This window comes from Ursus maritimus, unplaced genomic scaffold (genome assembly GCF_017311325.1).
Source record: "Ursus maritimus isolate PB19 unplaced genomic scaffold, ASM1731132v1 scaffold_1, whole genome shotgun sequence".
Lineage (NCBI taxonomy): Eukaryota > Metazoa > Chordata > Mammalia > Carnivora > Ursidae > Ursus > Ursus maritimus.
The window spans coordinates 58,725,876-58,744,103 of NW_024423343.1; the positions used below are offsets into that span (position 1 = coordinate 58,725,876).

General features: G+C 36.9%; 1 protein-coding gene across 1 annotated transcript in view; it reads right to left on the minus strand.

Moving 5' to 3' along the window:
• Positions 1-10,377: 10,377 nt before the first annotated feature.
• Positions 10,378-18,228, minus strand: part of HAT1 (histone acetyltransferase 1) — a 59,156-nt gene continuing 51,305 nt past the window's right edge. The window contains exon 11 of the mRNA XM_008687117.2: positions 10,378-10,830. Coding sequence (XP_008685339.2) covers positions 10,663-10,830 — 168 coding nt within the window. The 3' untranslated portion in view covers positions 10,378-10,662. The remainder of the gene's footprint in view (positions 10,831-18,228) is intronic.

The window sequence follows — 18,228 nt, forward strand, 5'->3', positions numbered from 1 at the left end:
TTGGTTCAACCTCTTGGCTTGAAAGATATTATGGGAGATTGTAAGCAGAAATAATGCTTCAGCATAATAGCATATTCGTTGTTGGAGCACAGAGCGGTGGCAAGAGCCAAGGGAAAGAGGCTGTGGGAGGGCTATAGGGAAGAGGATGAGGGTAGTCCAAGACCTCACTCAATGATGCATCCAAGTTTTCTGATAATACTTGTTTTGGTCAGATCTGGCTTCGGAACTGTGCAGGTTTGAGAAAAAAAGCCTTCTTGGACCTCATCTCTTGGAATTGGCTCTGAGGGAGGTTGAGTTAAAGCAGAAGTGTGTATTTGCCCCCATGAAATCTAAATAAAAATATGTACCGTTAGCGACTGCCATCTATTCCCTGGAAAAGTAGCACCTGCTTATATGCTTCTGGAGAATGAATACCCGTCAGAGTAAGGAAGAAAGGCAAAAAGTTTACAAGAGAATTTAGCAATCCATCAGCCAATGAAGAAATACTTAAATGCCTACTCTAGGCTCCAAAGACATATGATATTATTTTTGTTCTCAAGAAACTAGTTGGAGGGACGCTTGGCTGGCTCAGTTGGTGGAGTGTGCAACTCGATCTCAGGGTTGTGAGTTCAAGCCCCGTATTGGGTGTAGAAATTACTTAAAAATAAAATCTTAAAAAGATTATTGGAAAGCTAAGACTAACATGCTCACGAGATTGTCCATAAAGAAGGACCAATTACCCTTGAGGGGCAACTCCAGGAGTGAAGGGTTACAGAGTCCGGCTATCCCTGGCTGCCAAGACCTGAGAAAAATGCTGAACTCTAATTAGATAAGTTTCCAGGAAATTAGAACCTGTTTAATCTCCTTCACTTCCTGCAAAGATGAAGATGAGAGAAAGGAATATAATTCTTCCTTTAGCATCTCTAACCCACACTTGTGAAAGAAGAGAAAGGAAAATGCTCTTGATGTCCTCGTTGGAACTTTTTAAAAAGCCTGTTTTGTTATGTTTTGTTTTTTCTGTTTACAGAAGTATGTAATATGTGCTCTTTAAAAACACGTAGAGGGGTGCCTGAGTGGCTCAGTCAGTTAAGCATCTGCCTTCGGCTCAGGTCATGGTCCTGGAGTCCTGAGATCGAGCCCCGCATCGGGCTCCCTGCTCAGCAGGGATGTCTGCTTCTCCAGCTCCCTCTGCTCCTTCCTCCTGCTCATGCTCACTCTCTCTCTCAAGTAAATAAATAAAATCTTTAAAAAAATAAAAATAAGAACACTTAAAAATACCAAAATGTACAATATAGAAAGTAGAAGTCCCCTGGAAGAACTTTGTCCAGGTAATCGGTCTTAACAAGTTGATGTATATTCATCCAGAGGTTTTTTGTTTTTTTTTTTTTTCTATGCATGTACCATTGGCTGGACTTTCAAAGGGAAGGAACCTCTTGTTACCATGACCAGTCACACATCTATATGGAGTCCAAGACAGCAGACCAGGCAAACTATACGCAAATACCCGGGAATGCACACTGTTACCTGGGGCTTCACTGCAGTCTACTGTGCGTTTGCTCTTAGTTTTGCCCCCACTCTGCACTTGTTCCCTTTTCTTTGTTTCCGCCCTGCTCTAAGATTACTTGATGGTTTGTTTCTTTCCCTCCCGAAGTGATAGTACACTCCTGGGTACCTTCTCATATCTCTCCATCCTTGCATATTCTCTTACTGGTTTTATGGTTCTGTTTGCTGTTTCATGCTTAGTGTGTTTGAGTAAAAATAGATGTAGGATTGTGTGAAATCAGCTCACAGAGAGAGCAGTTTGACCATTAATATCACAGGTTGAAAATATTTGGAATTTTGATATTTCCTACCGTAAGCCAGAAACAGTATTCCTTGGTCTGTTAACAGTTATGCAAAATACACTGCAGTAAGAATCTCCAAAGTGGAGATGATGATATTGCAAGCGATTTAATAATAGAAAAAGAAAACTAGCTGTATGTCCCCTTCTCCCCTCCCACTCTCCGCCTCCACTCCCCAAACTGGCTGACAAACTAAGCAGTAGTGCATTTCTTAACTTCTGCTCGCCTCTCACTCAACACATTCTATATGCAAGACTGAAACTGTCGAAACAAACAGGAGGGCAGATGCTGCCTCCACCTCTCTTCCCATTGAGCTCGCTCCTGTGCTCACCCCATCCACTCTGACCCAGAGAATAACCTGTCTGAGAGCATTTTCCTCCTCTGAAGCACACACAAACATCACTGCGTTTTCTTTTGCTTGATGAAGGATAAAGGAAGAAAAGCAGCAGCTGCTCTAGGAACAGACAGCAAACAAGCCTCACTGTGGTGGCCCCACAGCCTTCACAAAGGGGGATTCAGAGAGCCGGCAGACAAACTGCACAGCCCAGGACTTCCACACAGATTCACCTGCCAAAATTACTAATTAAAAATCTAAAGAACTGTCCAGGTGAACTGAGAGTCTAACCAAAGCACATTTGCCAACTGGTCTTTTATTAAGTTCGAAGAGAGAGAATACAGTTGAAGAACTGGAAAAGTCTTCAAAGACCGTCTAATCCAGCTCTTACTCTAACCCTTCCAATTCGAAGATCAAGAGAGTGAGGCCCAGACAGAGGTCATAGAGAGAAGATACAACCCTTTTCCAGCCCGTGTACATTATAACACTGGAGATCTTTAAAAATATTTTTTACAAGGTATTTATAAGCATCTTTCACTCTTCAGATATTTGTAAGAGATGGCGTTTCGCTTTTATTGCATTATATTTCTCCACAGGGTTAATGGAAAGCCCCCAAAATTATGAAATGAAAAATTTTGAAGCTTTTATTTTATATGTGGTGTCTGTTGATTCAGAGCCCCAGGATATTAAGGATAGGGACAGTTTCTTTTGGTAGCCAAATAAACAGCATGGCCAACCATGGTCCCTTGGAGAATCAGTTTCCAAAGAAAAGGATTGAATATTGTGTTTTTTAGGGCTTTTTTTTTTTTTTTTTTTTTATTAAAGAAAGCTCTTCATTATCTCTTGGCAAGTTCTGCTTTGAGGAAGTCAGGCTGAGCACAGTCACGCTGTTGAAAGGCGCCATTTCTCTGCTTCAGGGAAACCTGTTTTTAAAATCTACTTGTTTTACAGTTATATTTTATTTGACAATGATATCCGTTCAGCACTAATTGCTGAACAATATAGTAATAATATTTAAATAAAATTTCATATTGAAGTAACACATAGTTTTTAAAAACATGCAGTTATAACAAGGGTTACAATGAAAAAGGGTAATGTCTCATCCTACCTTTTCCCAGTCTGACTGGACTCAACCAATTTGTTTCTAGTTACTTACTGCTCAAAGCCACGCCAGCCACAGTTGATTATGTTTGGATTCTGACTTTCTTATACGTTTTTTTTTCTTGAGTTCATAGTTTCCTATTATAATGTGGACCAATTATTTTTAGATATGTTATTCAGCTGCCATCCTCAGATTTCTTTTTACTGGAATCAGATTAGTTTTACCATTTCTTATACTCCACATCTTAACATGCTCTTTGATTTCATCTTCATGCTGCTAAAGTAGACCTACAAGTAACGTCGTCAGAAAGTGTGTGACGTAAGTTTTCTAGTTTCTTAGATTTCCAAAACCACCTTTATTTTACTCTCACATTTGATTGATAGTTTGGGTGTAGGAGTCTCTACTTGGAAGACTTTGTTCCATTGTCTTTTAGCATGGAGTATGCTTGAGGCAAAGTCTAATCTATTTCAACAGCCCCTCCTCCCCCAGGTGACCTATGTTTTGCCCTCTGAAAGCATTTAGGATCTTTATTTTATGCGCGGTGTTTTGAAATTTAATAATTTAGTCTAGATGTGGGTCTTTTAAGGTATGGGGCATAGTGGTTAAGAACCCAAGCGAATTAGACTGCCTGCACTAAAATCCTAATCTGTCACTTCCTGTGTGACCTCGGACAAAATAACCTCCCAGACCTCACCTGAGAATACCATGTGCCTCCAAGGGTTATTGTGAGAACTGACAGGACCTATTCAAGTGCTTTGCAGATAGTAAGGGCTCAATAAATATTAGTGATGATGGTTTAAGCTTGTTCAACCTTCAGTGAGCTTCTAATTTGAAGATTCATTTCTTCAACGCTGAGGAATTATCCTCCCTTTTTCTGATAATGTTCTTCTGTTTTCTTTTCCTCTCTGAAATGAAAATAAGGGGGTTATCAGATTTCCCACATTGATTTATCTTTTCTCTTGTGTTTCGTTTTCAGTGTTCTAGGAAAATTTCTTCAACTTTATGCCCACATTTCTGCTGCTTGAATTAGAATATTTAAATTTCCAAGAGCTCTTTTTTATTCACTATTTCTTTTTCACAGTATGTTTTTGTTTCTTGTATGCAATAACTTTTCTTTTTCAATTTTTATTTTGAAAATCTGATACAGAAAGGTTGAAGAATCATATAGTGAATACGTGTATGTATCTTCTACCTAGATTCAATAATTTAAAAATTTTTGGCACATTTGCTTTCTGTTTCTGTTTATATACATATATTTGTCTATGTATGCATGTATGTATGTAAGTACATGTATCACACCTACGCATACTTTTTTTCTGGACGATTTGCATGTAAGTTGCAGACACTATGACTCTGCTCCTAAATATTTCAGCATGTAGCCCCTAAGAATAAAGATATTTTCCTACACAATCACAATATCATTATCACAATGCAAAATCCCATATCACCTAATATAGAGTCTATATTCAAATTTCTGTATTGTCTCAAATATGTATTCAACCTACCAAAATGTAAAATGTCTATACCCTTTTACTCAGTGATTCCATCACCATCGTGCGTACATACTCCCACACGTACAAAATGGGGGTATACACAAGAATATTCACTGCAGCACTGCTTGTAAGAGCAGAAGATGGGAAACAAACTAAATATCTGTTAATATAGGGTTGGATTAAACACACTGAAATCAAACTATGGAATATCAAACAGCTGTTTAGAATCAAGGTGTTTAGAATCGAAGTGTTCTAATATTACTAACAAAAATGAGTTAAATTTAACTGGAAAACATTCCGTGTACTGCATATGGTACATCAGCATTTGTTTTTTTTTTAAAGATTTTATTTATTTATTTGACGGAGAGAAAGACAGCCAGTGAGAGAGGGAACACAGGCAGGGGGAGTGGGAGAGAAAGAAGCAGGCTCCCAGCGGAGGAGCCTGATGTGGGGCTCGATCCCAGAACTCTGGGATCACGCCCTGAGCCGAAGGCAGACGCTTAACGACTGAGCCACCCAGGCGCCCCCATCAGCATTTGTGATAAAACAAAAAATTACAGATATTTGCAGACTGAAAATTAACTCTGAGGGACACAAGAGAGACTGGTAAAAGTAACTGCCTCTGGAGAGGTGAATTGGGTAAGCGGGTGGAAGGGAGGGCAGCTTCTCATCAAATACTCTCATTTTGACTTTTGTACAATGTCTGTGTTACATAATAAAAAACAGTGCTTAACATGGGTGAATATTCAATCCTGTGTAGCAGTGGTTCTCAACCAAGGGTGATTTTGTCCCCTGGAGGACATGTGGCCATGTCTAAACACGTTTGGTTGTTACAGCTGGAGATGAGGGTAGTGCTAATGGCATCTAGTTGCCCGCAGTACCTAGGTCAGCCTCCCACAATAAAGAATGATCCGGCCCAAAATGTCAATAGTGCCGAGACTGAGAAAACCCTGCTGTACGGCAATTCTTCTGGATGATAAGGTTTGAGAAGAGCTAAGCAAGACTAAAGGAAAAAACAAAAATTCAGGTGCATATGCCCAAGCATTCAAATCACTGTGACTTTAAGATAATTCATATTTCTAGCTGTGAATGAGGATGGTTGGATTAGTCCAGTAGGCATAATTTATTCCACATTGGTACAGTTCAAGCTTCTGTAATCTTAGTATATGTTAATTTGTTGTAAATGTAGTATAGTCACTAGAAGAATCAGATCAGAATAAAGTACATGACTTCTAGGGCTTCGATGTGTAGGTATACTTGCACATGTATAGGAATATGCATTGCAGTACTGTTTGTAATGGAAAATATTAGAAACAACCTAAATAATAGGGGACTGGTAAAGTAACTTATGGTATATCCATATAATGGAATACTGTTCAGCCATTAAATGAGATAGCTTTAATGATCTCCAAAATATATCAAGTTTATTTTTATTTTTCAAAAATGAGCGTGCAAGTAGGGAGAGGGACAGAGGGAAAGAATCTCAAGGCAACTCCCCAATGAGCCTGGAGCCTGATGTGGCGCTTGATCCCAGGACCCCGAGACAGGTGCCGGCTGCTTAACTGACTGCACCACCAAGGTGCCCCGAGATATATCAAGTTTAAAAAGCAAGTTAGAGGGGCTCCTGGGTGGCTCAGTCGGTTAAGCCTCTAACTCTTGATTTTGGCTCAGGTCATGATCTCGTGATCTCAGTGAGATCGAGGCCCATATCCAGCTTCATGCTCAGTGAAGAGTTGGCTTGAGTTTCTCTCTCTCTCCTTCTGTCCCTACCCCTGCTCGCATGCTCTCTCTCTCACTCTCTCTCAAATAAATAAATCTTAAAAAAATAAAAAGCAACTTAGAGAACAATATATGTAGGTTACTATATGTGTGTGTGTGTGTATATATATATATATATATATATATATGATACATAAAAGATACATATGTGCTCCTTTATACATATATCTCTGAATATATGATATATATATTCTGATATATGTTCAAAATGATCAGAAACGGGGTTGTTTCTGGAGGACTAGGGTGAGGAACTTTTTCCTGTATGCCCTTTTGCATTTTTGTACTATGTGCATACTAGTTGTATATATGCCAGCTCTACCCAAATCAATGAGTAAATGCACTATATAACCCCACTGTAACATATAATACGAGGGAGAATGAAGTATGTATTATAAGGGGCGCTGGGTGGTTCAGCTGTTAAGTGTCTGCCTTTGGCTCAGGTCCTGATGCCTGGGGGGGGGGAAGGGGGCTCCTTGCTCTGTGGGGAGCCTGCTTCTCCCTCTCCCTCTGCTTGTGTTCCATCTCTCTGTCAAATAAATAAAATCTTCAAAAAATATGTATTATAATAAAGATGAAAGAATATGGAAACAGAAAAAGTGTAGATGTTGAAAACTTGAAAATGTTGAGAGGAAATGAGGAAATTCAAGCCATACTTCAAATGAGGCACCATTACTTTTAGTCACTATAATCAAACATCCTTTTCCTAATACCTGCTCCTCTAAGGTTATAAAAACAAGAGGGTGGTTAGGGCATTTGTCTGGTGCCTAGGGTGAATGTCATGCAAGTGAGGTATTTTCCAGACACTGATGAAAAAAAGCCCCCCTTACAAAGAGCTTAGTGGGCTGGCATGCTTAAGACTTGGCTGGCCTACTTGATAGAAAATGAGATGAAGGAGAAGTCAGAAGCCTAGGGGATAGTCCTGACTTTGCAATGAATTTATAATGTGACCTTATGCAAGTGAACCTCTGGATCTGTTGTCCATCTATAAAGTGAAGGTGTAGATCCCAAAAGATAAATTTAAAAAAATCAAATGGATAATTCATATTAGGGAAAAAACTTCATGAAAAATGGAAGGATATTCAGCCTTCCCATTAAGCAAAAGGAATATAAATTTGAGATTTTATACTATTGAAACAACAAAATCAATACCCCATGGCACTCAAATTCTGTTAAAACTAGTACACCCATTCATATGTTAGTAATTTACAACCTTTTCTGGAGAATGTGGCATGTTTGTATAACTGAGCCATAGAGATATTCCTGCCCTTTGACTCAGTAATTGCATTTCCCAGGAATTTATCTTAAGGAAATGATTTAACAGATACAAAAATATATTACACAAAGACATTAATTCATTTGAATGTTGTAATAAAAAAAACTAATAGTTTATTATGGGCATATCAGTATGAAATATTGTTCATCTGTTAGAACCATTTTAAACACTGGAAATGTTAAGAATACTACTGTATTTAATGTAAACACAGAGACAATATACAAATGTAAAATAATTTCACTCAGAAGGAAGAATTATGGGAGCGCCTGGGTGGCTCAATCGATTAAGTATCCAACTCTTGATGTCAGCTCAGGTTATGATCTCAGGATTCTGGGATTGAGTTCCACATCAGGCTTGAGGCTCAGCAGGGAGTCTGCTTGAGGATTCTCTCGCCCTCTGCCCCTCCCCCAGCTCCTGTTCTAATAAATAAATCTTTTTTTAAAAGAGGAAGAATTATGGGTACTTTATTATTTAATCAGTATTTAATACTGTTAAACAGACTTTTAAATTCTAATAAAAAACTTAAGATTGAGCTTAAGGAATTAAATCATTTGACCTCTGAGGTCTACGATTCTAATCATTCTCTGATACAGTGCTGGGGGTTTTGCTGTCCACTTTCCTCTAGTAGGCAAGGAGGCAGTGGATGAGATAAATTTTCAGAATAGACGAGGTTCTGATACAACAAGCTGGGGCCTTGGCAATTTGGAGATAATCAGGGACACAAAGTGTTTTGTTTTTTTCCTCTCACATTTTAAGTCACATATAAACTATGAATTTTGAATGACTTACAAAAATGCTTTATTTTAGATATATATCACATCAACACTCACATTTTAGTATAAAAGCATTTAGAATGAGAAGAAAAGATATGAGAAGGATAAACATGTTATCTTAGAACAGGGAGGAAGCCTAGAGAGAATTCTAGTACAACCTCATTTTACAGATGAAAAAACTGATGCTCAGAAAATTCTTACATGTACAGAAAATGCAATTTGGAGGACAGGAAAAAAATTAAGGGTGATTGGAGGGGGGGAAGGTCAGTGAAAAAAAGTAAAGGCCACAAGTAAATACAGATGTGTATGTGGATGATAAAATGGGTGAAGGCTACTCTTGGAGGGTGAAAGTGATCACCAGGACCTAGAAGGTGGCTGTGTTGGGTTCATACATGGTCTACACACCCATCCTTGTATTTAATTACATTATACAAGGTACAGATCTATCAGATTTTCAACCTTCTAAATCCATGAAGGGACAGCCTTTCAAGTCCCAAAGATTAATGCTAAAGCAGATTTTTATCCATAAATGGATCATAGAACATTGCTTTAAAAAAAAGTACAGAAATTGGTATTCCACTGGCTTTTTCTGGTTTCTACATCAAAAATATGTTGAAAGATAATTTGTTTAGATTGTACTGACCGCCCACCCCTTGGAGCTCATCTCTAAGTATTGAATGTGAATTTTGAATGAGAAGTTTTTAATTAGCTAATTTAGATGGAAAGCAAATTGCTTTCATGTATTTTCAGAAAGGATTTTAACTGAACTAGTTCATTCTATCTGAACAAATTTTGTACATATATACTTTCAGAAATCCAAGTTTCATCTACATATATAAGCTTTGAGATGAGACTAAAACTTTTCCAACAGCCTAATTCAAAGGGGATGGCTTAGTGCTGCTGGTATGCTGCTGACCACAGCTGCTGTGTGTCCAGAGGGTACTAGTTACTTTGCTTCTCCTAGGTTTGACAGGTTTTACTGGTGGAAAGCAGATCTAAGGACAAGACAGTGCTTAGCCAAGTTGGGATTTTGCCTTAAGCACTGAACAAATCGGATTTTAAAAGTTCAACTTACATGCCATTTTTTTATGTTATACAACACCTCACTTACTGGCACACATTATAAACATGAGGCTTTTAATGATTCCATATCAAGCAATTTATTTATACTCTAATAAAAATAAGACTACAGTAAGCAATTTATCATTGCTTTTGGGTTTTTTCCTCTTGGACTTCGACATCTTCAGAACCTTGTAACAAATCACAACACATATACACCTCATTTTACACAAGATATATTTCAATAATGGCGTATAAATTGATTTTTATAAACTGACTTATTATTTTACATTATTTATAAAACATTTATGTTTTTTTCCCAAAATTTTATTTATACATTTATGCTAACTTTTAAATTATCTTCAATTAATATGTGATGTCAAACATTTTGGCTTTAGGCTATATCTAGTTTCCTTTTTCTCTTTTACCCACCCATCCTACCCCCAACAAACAGTTAGTAGAGGAGTTTATTTAAAAACAAATCTATACTAGGAATATTTCCTCTATTTGGAGAACTTACATAGGAAAAACAAGATTACTAGGGAAGACCTTAAAGAAATGTGTTTTAAAAGTGCCAGATGTAAAATCTTAGAAGCAAAACACAGGAGGAATGATAATAAAAGCCTAAAAGCCATTTGTGACAACGTGAATGGACCTAGAGGGTATTATGCGATGTGAAAACCTAAAGTTTTTTTTAACAAGACCAAAAAGTTTATTTTAAGTACTTAAGAATCATATCACACATTAGCATATCACAACTAAGCATTTATTATACTGGTAAGAAGGGAAGCAATTGCAGTGGTATTTCAGAAGCTATATATTTTTTTAAAATGTAATATATGCTCATAGACTCTAAACAGTATTTTAAAATATACAATCTCTCCAAAAGAAAATATTCAACTAAAGATAAGATAGATAACTTTTAATGTAAGTAAATGTTACAAGATTTTAAAATTAAAGTCATCATCAGATTTTCCACAACACAATGTACAGAAATTTGCAAACTTCCTGTACAGAGCCAAATCATCTTTACTCTTGAGCGAGGCGTTCAATAACACGTCGGTAATCTTCCACAAGTTCCTGAAAGCTTTCTTCCAGCTGTTCGTGTTGCATGCTTATTTCTATTTGGTTCATCTGGTTTGTCAGTTCTTCTGGTCTGAGACATTTTCTCATTTTAGCAAGATCTCTCTGCTTTTTCTAAGCAACAAACACAATTATTGGTTAGACTAAGAAAGAAGATAAATTTCCTTATATTCTTTGAATTTTAAGTCTCCACTGTTGTAGGAATATGCCCAAATTTGTCCCACACAGTTTTTTCCTTAAGGAAGCCTAAACATAATGTTAACCATGAATTACAAACCCTCCAAATGGAGTTAACTAGAAGACTCGGAATTTGTGTCAATTGATGGTAAATATACATACACTAACAGCCCCCTCTCCAAAGCATAATAAAGAACTGGCCAGTGCAGACACCCAAAAATTTTTTAATAAATAAATGTATTAACTGAAGAAAGACAACTGAGATTAAGTGCTATTATTTTCCATTTCACTACTGAATCATTAATTCATTGCATTAGTTTTAATTCCAAACTGCCTTCTTCCTGCCACTAAGTTCATCTCTAAGTTTCCTTACCCAGCAATGTATTTATGGACCACATATTAATTTTAACATAAACCGTCTGAAGAGTTTCAGAATAACCAAAAACTGTCCCACTTCAAAAATGTAATATTAACTAGCACTTACTGAATTTCTACTATCCAGAAATACATTATCTTATTAAACCGTCCCCACCCCCCACCCGCACATTTTACTGAGAAGGAACCCACCATGCTGGGCCAGAAGGGAGCCAGTAACAACCTTCAGGTGGGACACTGTGTCAGAACAACACTGTGCTAGTAATGCTGAGGATGGGACTGGAAGACCAAGTTCGCAGCTACTGTAAAAATTCAAGTGAGATGATGAAAGCCTAGACCAAGCCAGTAGGATCAGAGATGGAGGGGAAATGGCAGATTTAAGGAAGAAAATACTGCGTGATACGGGGAATGAAGAATGACTCCAAGATTCCTGGATAAGTGGCAACACTGCAATACAGTATGGAAACACTGCAATACACGGAACTTTCATATATTTTGGGTAAGCTGTTCTAGATTAATATGTCAATCTTCTTTTACTAGAACATATAATAAAGAGCTAACTTTACATAAAGATCAGAAATCACATCTATTAACTCATGTAATCCTAACAACTCTTTAAGATAGGTAGTCTATTTTCTACAATTGATAGATGAAGAAGAAAATAGGATACGGGAGTTGAATAAATTGACACAAAGGTAGTTAAGATGAGAGGCCAGAATGCAAACCCTAACAATCTGGTTGGAAATCTGTATTTTTTAGTTCCTGTATCTAATTGCCTTTCAAAAGACAATCAAAACAAACAAACCCTAAATCCATCATAAAAGCTAATAAATGTCCCTTAAAGAGAACCCTAATAATTTTGGAATACTAGGCAAGTGTGTCATGATTACTACTTAAAAAGCTTAAAATAAAGCTAAATTAATAACCACACGTTTTTATTTTACTTTTTTAAAGTAAGCTCTACACCCAACGTGAGGCTTGAATTCATGACTCTGAGATCAGGAGTGGAATACTCTACCGACTGAGCCACCCAGGTGCCCCCAAGATTCTGCATTTCTAACAAGCTCCTAAGTGATGCTAATGTTACTGATCTACTGATCACATTCTGAATATCAGTTCCAGAGAACTGATGAAAGTTCACATTTATTGTTCCTAAGTCCTACGAGGACAGTGTATTCCTTGCTCTTCAATCATGTGGATGAGAAATACTTTGTTTCTGTTGTAAAAGTTATTTTTTCTGCCAACAGGCATGACTGCACTATATAAGAGCATTTAACTTAAGAAAGCAGTTCAGGAACTAAAGGGTAATTCATCAGCAAATTACTGTGGTGTGTGATAGGAATAGAAGCTATTTTTCTAAATTGCTAATCAGTTATAATGTTTATTAATTTAACCCCATTGCTTGAAGATACCTCCAATCATATTAAATTCTTATATATATAATAGAACCATCATATTAAATTCTTAAATATTTCTAGACTATCAACTTTTGTTGCAAATAACCTATAAAAGGAATCCTGTGCCAGTAACATACTGTTTTAAATTATGCTGTTCTTAAATCTGAGAGCTTACATCCCCGATTTATTACCCCCCCACCTTCAATTTCTTCATTGGATGTCAGAATTAATCACTACTTTAATTTTTATTGGCATGATGGAAAATTTATGAATTAGCAGTGCCTGGGTGGCTCAGTCAGTTAAGCATCTGACTTTGGCTCAGGTGTAATCTCAGGGTCCTGGAATGGAACCTGTGTCCAGGCTCCCTGCTCAGTGGGGAGTCTGCTTTTCCCTCTGCCTCTCCACCCTCCCCGCCCCCCTACTCGTGCTCAGTGCTTCCACACACTCTCAAATAAAATCTTTTAAAAAATGATAATAAAATACATAGGAACAAAAATACCTATAAACAGCTTTATGGAAAAAATATAAAACTATATATTTAAGCTCCTCATGAACATGTAAGGTATGATTCAATTTTAAAAATAATTTGAGGTTATTTGCTTTATTCATCTTTAATATTCCTTAAATTATTTATATTCCATTGTCTATATGTATATTACAAATTTATCTTTTAAAGAATGTGTAAAAAAAACAATTAAAAACCCCCAAATTGATTTGGGGAACACCCCTATCCAGCCAAGTGACATACATTGGGAGAACAAATGAAATAATGAAAGGTAGAACCCCTTAAGATTGGAATAGATATTCTATAAGCTTTAGAATACTTTTTTCCCTTCCAAAAACAAAAACTTAATTCCTTCATAGATTAGGGGAGGTCATAATTTTTAATTAATGAAGACAAATTAAAGATGGCATTATTTTAAACTTATTTATGTTAACATTTGGCTTGGATATGAATTTATTTCCAGAAAATAGCCCTTTCTTCTTGCCTAGCTTTCACATGTTCCTAGAGGGCTTACAAATATAATCTCAAAAATGCTACCATCTCTACTAAGGGCTCCTTAATTTCTTTCGGCTGAACTAGTCACTTTTGTGAAGTATAGAGATAAGGTTCTTTTATAAGAATTTTAAAATAATAATGGTGTGGAGGCATATTAATTCCAAAGACCTGTCAAAAGACATCTTTTAAAACATGCACCACTGTATTTTATTTCTTTCTGTTCAGTGCCTAACTACGGAGACATTTCCATTTTATGGAAGGGAAGTCTAATACCCAGGTGTTAATAAGCTGTCAACAGTTACACAATTTCTAAAAGAACCAGACCTCAAAACTGAGTTTCCAGATTTCAAATGCAATGATATTAACAATGATTCTAAATTTTATATTTGTAAACCAACTAAGAATTAAATTATTCCCATGAAACAATATAAAAGCTTTAATGCTAAAACCAAGCAGCTACACCAATTTTTCTTTTTTTAGCCAAATTGTTCAAATTTATCTTTTTTTGAACACCTAAAAATTACTTCTGTAATGGTGAGGGAGTTTCTTTTTGTGCTTTAAAAAAATGATTCTAGTTGATAAAGGTTATTTCCCCCCTTCTGGCACTGAAAAAATGAATTACCAGTGTTTAAAAACTATTAAAGCGAGGTACAAGTACTTCTAATAGCTACCCAAATAATTTCTTAGTGGGAGAGTGTGTTTAGACTGACAGGTAACCTTGATTCCTCAAATACAGGCAGCACAGAATTTGCTATCAATAAATAAATAATTTCATACTTCAGTAATAACAGTGACAATCAAAATTTTAAATTTCTTTTAATAAAATGTGAAACATGTAAATTTTACACTCCAAACTTTCCCCATTAGGCATACATTTTAAAGACCTAAAAAAAATTCTAAATCACACTCATTATTAAGCAATTTTACTTTATTCTTAAATATAATTTTACATCTGAGAATACTGTAATAACACAACAAAGTACATAATATCATACTGGAATAACGAAGAAAATCATCTGCATCCATTCAACAAGGAAGTCACAGCACTCCTCCCACGTTTATTGGACATTTAACTTATTTCTAGACTTTCTTGAAGTTTGTGGTAGGTTTCCTACCCCAAGCAGTGGGACTATCAACCTAAAGTAGGGGAGGGGGACCCTCAAGCTTTCTTGTTTTTCTCAATGGGATAGAATACTGGATAACTGAACTTATTAAAATGCACATTACTATAAATACAGTTGAAGCAAGCATCTGAAGAAGTTGTGATCTATGTATGAGCTTTAGTGCAAGGATGGTGACACTCAGCTGTGTTAAGAACCTAAAGAGTTTAATACCCAGTTTTCAGTTGTCTTTCAGATAGGTGAACTTGTTTGCAGGTGAGGATACTTAATATAAAAAATCAAATCATTACCATTCTTTAAGGTAAAAAATACTTGCTTTTATGAACTATAGAAATTCCTATTTGGCATGAGTTTGTGACTGCTTACATTTAGAATTCATGATCTTTCATGTGCTACATCTGCCTATATAAAATGTCAAATAATTGTCTGAGATGCATAATTCAATAAATTATTTTGCTAAAACAGTTTTAATATAGCCATATCTCATTTTATTATGCTTCACAGATATTCTTTTTTTTTTTTTTTTAAAACAAACAAAGGTTTGTGGCAACCCTGGTCCAGCAAGTCTACTGGCACCATTTTTCCAGCAGTATTTGTTCACTTCATGTCTTTGTGTCTCATTTTGGTAATTCTTGCAAGATTTCAAACTTTTTCATTACTATTATATTTGTGGTGGTAATCTATAACCAGAGATCTTTGATGTTACACTACTGTAATTATTTTGGGGCACCACAAACTGAGCGATAGATGATGAACTTAATGTTGTGTGTGTTCTGACTGCACCACCGACCACGTGTCCCCCCCCCATCTCTCCTCAGGCCTCCCTATTCCCTGAGACAACAATATTGAAATTAGGCGAATATTAAAAAAAAATTAGGCCAAGACTGAAATTAACCCTACAATGGCCTTTAAGTGTTCAAGTGAAATTGCACATCTCACACTTTAAATCAAAGCCAGAAATGATTAAGCTTAGTGAGGAGGCATATCAAAAGCTGAGATAAGCCAAAAAGTAGGTCTCTTGTGCCAAACAGGCAAAGCTGTGAATGCAAAATTCTTGAAGGAAATTGAACATGCTTCTCCAGTAAACGCACAAATGATAAAAAAGCAGAACAGCCTTACTGCTGATATGGAGAAGGTTTTAGCGGTCTGGCTAGAAGATCAAACCAGCCACAACAGTGCCTTAAGCCAAAGCCTAATCCAGAGCAAGGCCCTAACGTTCTTCAATTCTCTGAAGGCAGAGAGAAATGAGCAGGCTGCAGAAGAAAAGTCTGAAGCTAGGGGAGGTTGGTTCCTGCAGTTTAAGGAAAGAAGTCATCTCTATAACATGAAAGTGCAAGGTGAAGCAGCAAGTGTTGATGCAGAAGCTGCGAGTTATCCAGAAGATCGAGCTAAGATAATTAACGAAGGTGGCTCCACTAAACAACAGATTTTCAATGTAGACCAAACAGCCGCCGCCTTTCTTTTTTTTTTAAGTTTATTTAAGTTATCTCTATACACAACGTGGGGCTCAAACCCACGACCCTGAGATTAAGTCACATGCTTTTTTTTTTTCTTTCAAGATTTTATTTATTAGAGAGAGAAAACGAACGATGGGGAGGGGCAGAGGGAAAGAGAGAGAGAGAGAGAGAGAGAAGCAGACTCCCTGCTGAGCAGGAAGCCCAACATGGGGCCCAATCCCAGGACCCAGAGGTCATGACCTGAGCCGAAGGCAGACACCTAACCAAATGAGCCACCCAGGCGCCCCAAGTCACATGCTCTTCTGACTGAGCCAGCCAGGCACCCCAAAACAGCCTTCTTTGGAGAAGATGCCATCTAGGACTTTCATGGCTAGAGAGGAGATGCTTGGCTTCGAAGCTTCAAAGAATGGGTTGAGTCCCTTGTTTAGGGTCCCTAATGCAGCTGGTGACTAAATTGAAGCCAATGCTCATTGACCATTCCAAACATCCTAGGGCCCTGAAGAATGGTTTTACTGTGGTTTTACTCTGGTTTTTACTGGTTTTACTCTGCCTATGCTCTAAGGGAATAACAAAGCCTAGATGACAGCACATCTGTTTGCAACACAGTATATTTTAAGCCCACTGTTGAGACATACTGCTCAGAAAAAAGGATTCCTTTTAAAAGATCACTGCTCACTGGCAATGTATCTGGTTACCCAAGAGCTCTGATGGAGATGTACAACGGAATTGATATTGTTTTCATATCTGCTAACACAATATCAACACGGTAGCCCATGAATCGAGGAATAACTTTGATTTTCAAGTCTTACTATTTAAGAAGTGCATTTCATAAGGCTATGGCTGCTGTAGATAGTGATTCCTCTGATAGACCTAGGCAGAGGAAACTGAAAACCTTTGGAAAGGATTCACCATTCTAGATACCATTAAGAACACTTGTGATTCATGGGAAGAGGCAAAATGTGGAAGAAGTTTATTTCAACCCTCATGGATGACTCTGAAGGGGTCAAGACTTCAGTGAAGGAAGTAACCGAGACATAGTGGAAGAACAAGAGAACTAGAACTAGAAGTGGAGACTGAAGGTGCGACTGAATTGTTGAAATCTCATGATAAAATCTGAACAGATAAGGAGTTGCTTCTTATGGATGAGCAAAGAAAGTAATTCTTGAGATGGAACCTACTTCTGATGAAGATGCTGTGAAGATGGTTGAAATGACAACAAAGGATTTAGAATATGACATCAACTTTGTTGATAAAGCAGCAGCAGGGTTTGTGAGTACTGACTCCTAATTTTGAAAAAAGTTCTATTGTAGATAAAATGCTATCAAACAGCATTGCACGCAATAGAGAAAGGAAGAGTCAATCGATGTGACAAACTTCACTGTTGTCTTATTTAAGAAACTGTTATAGCCAACCCCAACCTTCAGCAACCACCACCCTGATCACAGTCAGCAGCCATTAACATCAAGGTAAGACACTCTACCAGCAAAAACATTATGACTCACTCAGAGCTCAGATAATGGTTAGCATTTTTTAGCAATAACATATTTTTAAATTAAGGTATGTCAGTTTTTAAATGTAATGCTATTGTACACTAAGCAGAGTATAGATTGTAAATGTAATTTTAAACGCACTGGAAAACCAAAAACTTCCATTTGACTTGCTTTATTGCAATATTCACTTTCTTGCAGTGGTCTGGACCGAACCTGCAGTATCTCTGAGGTATGCCTGTACTCTGAAATGCTGCCATGATAACATCTAATTATACTGTTCTATATCCCCACATTTCAACATAAAGAAATTTTCTAGATGACAAATATTACTTCCAAACTCAAAACTTTTGGAAAGAGCCATTTTTACCAATTTTCTGATGTTTCTGAAGTGATAAATATCAAAGAATAAAATGCTACTTTGAACAATCTGGGGGAAGAGAGACCATTACAATGTTTTACAACCTGCTATAGATAGTCCATAAAACAGAAAATTTT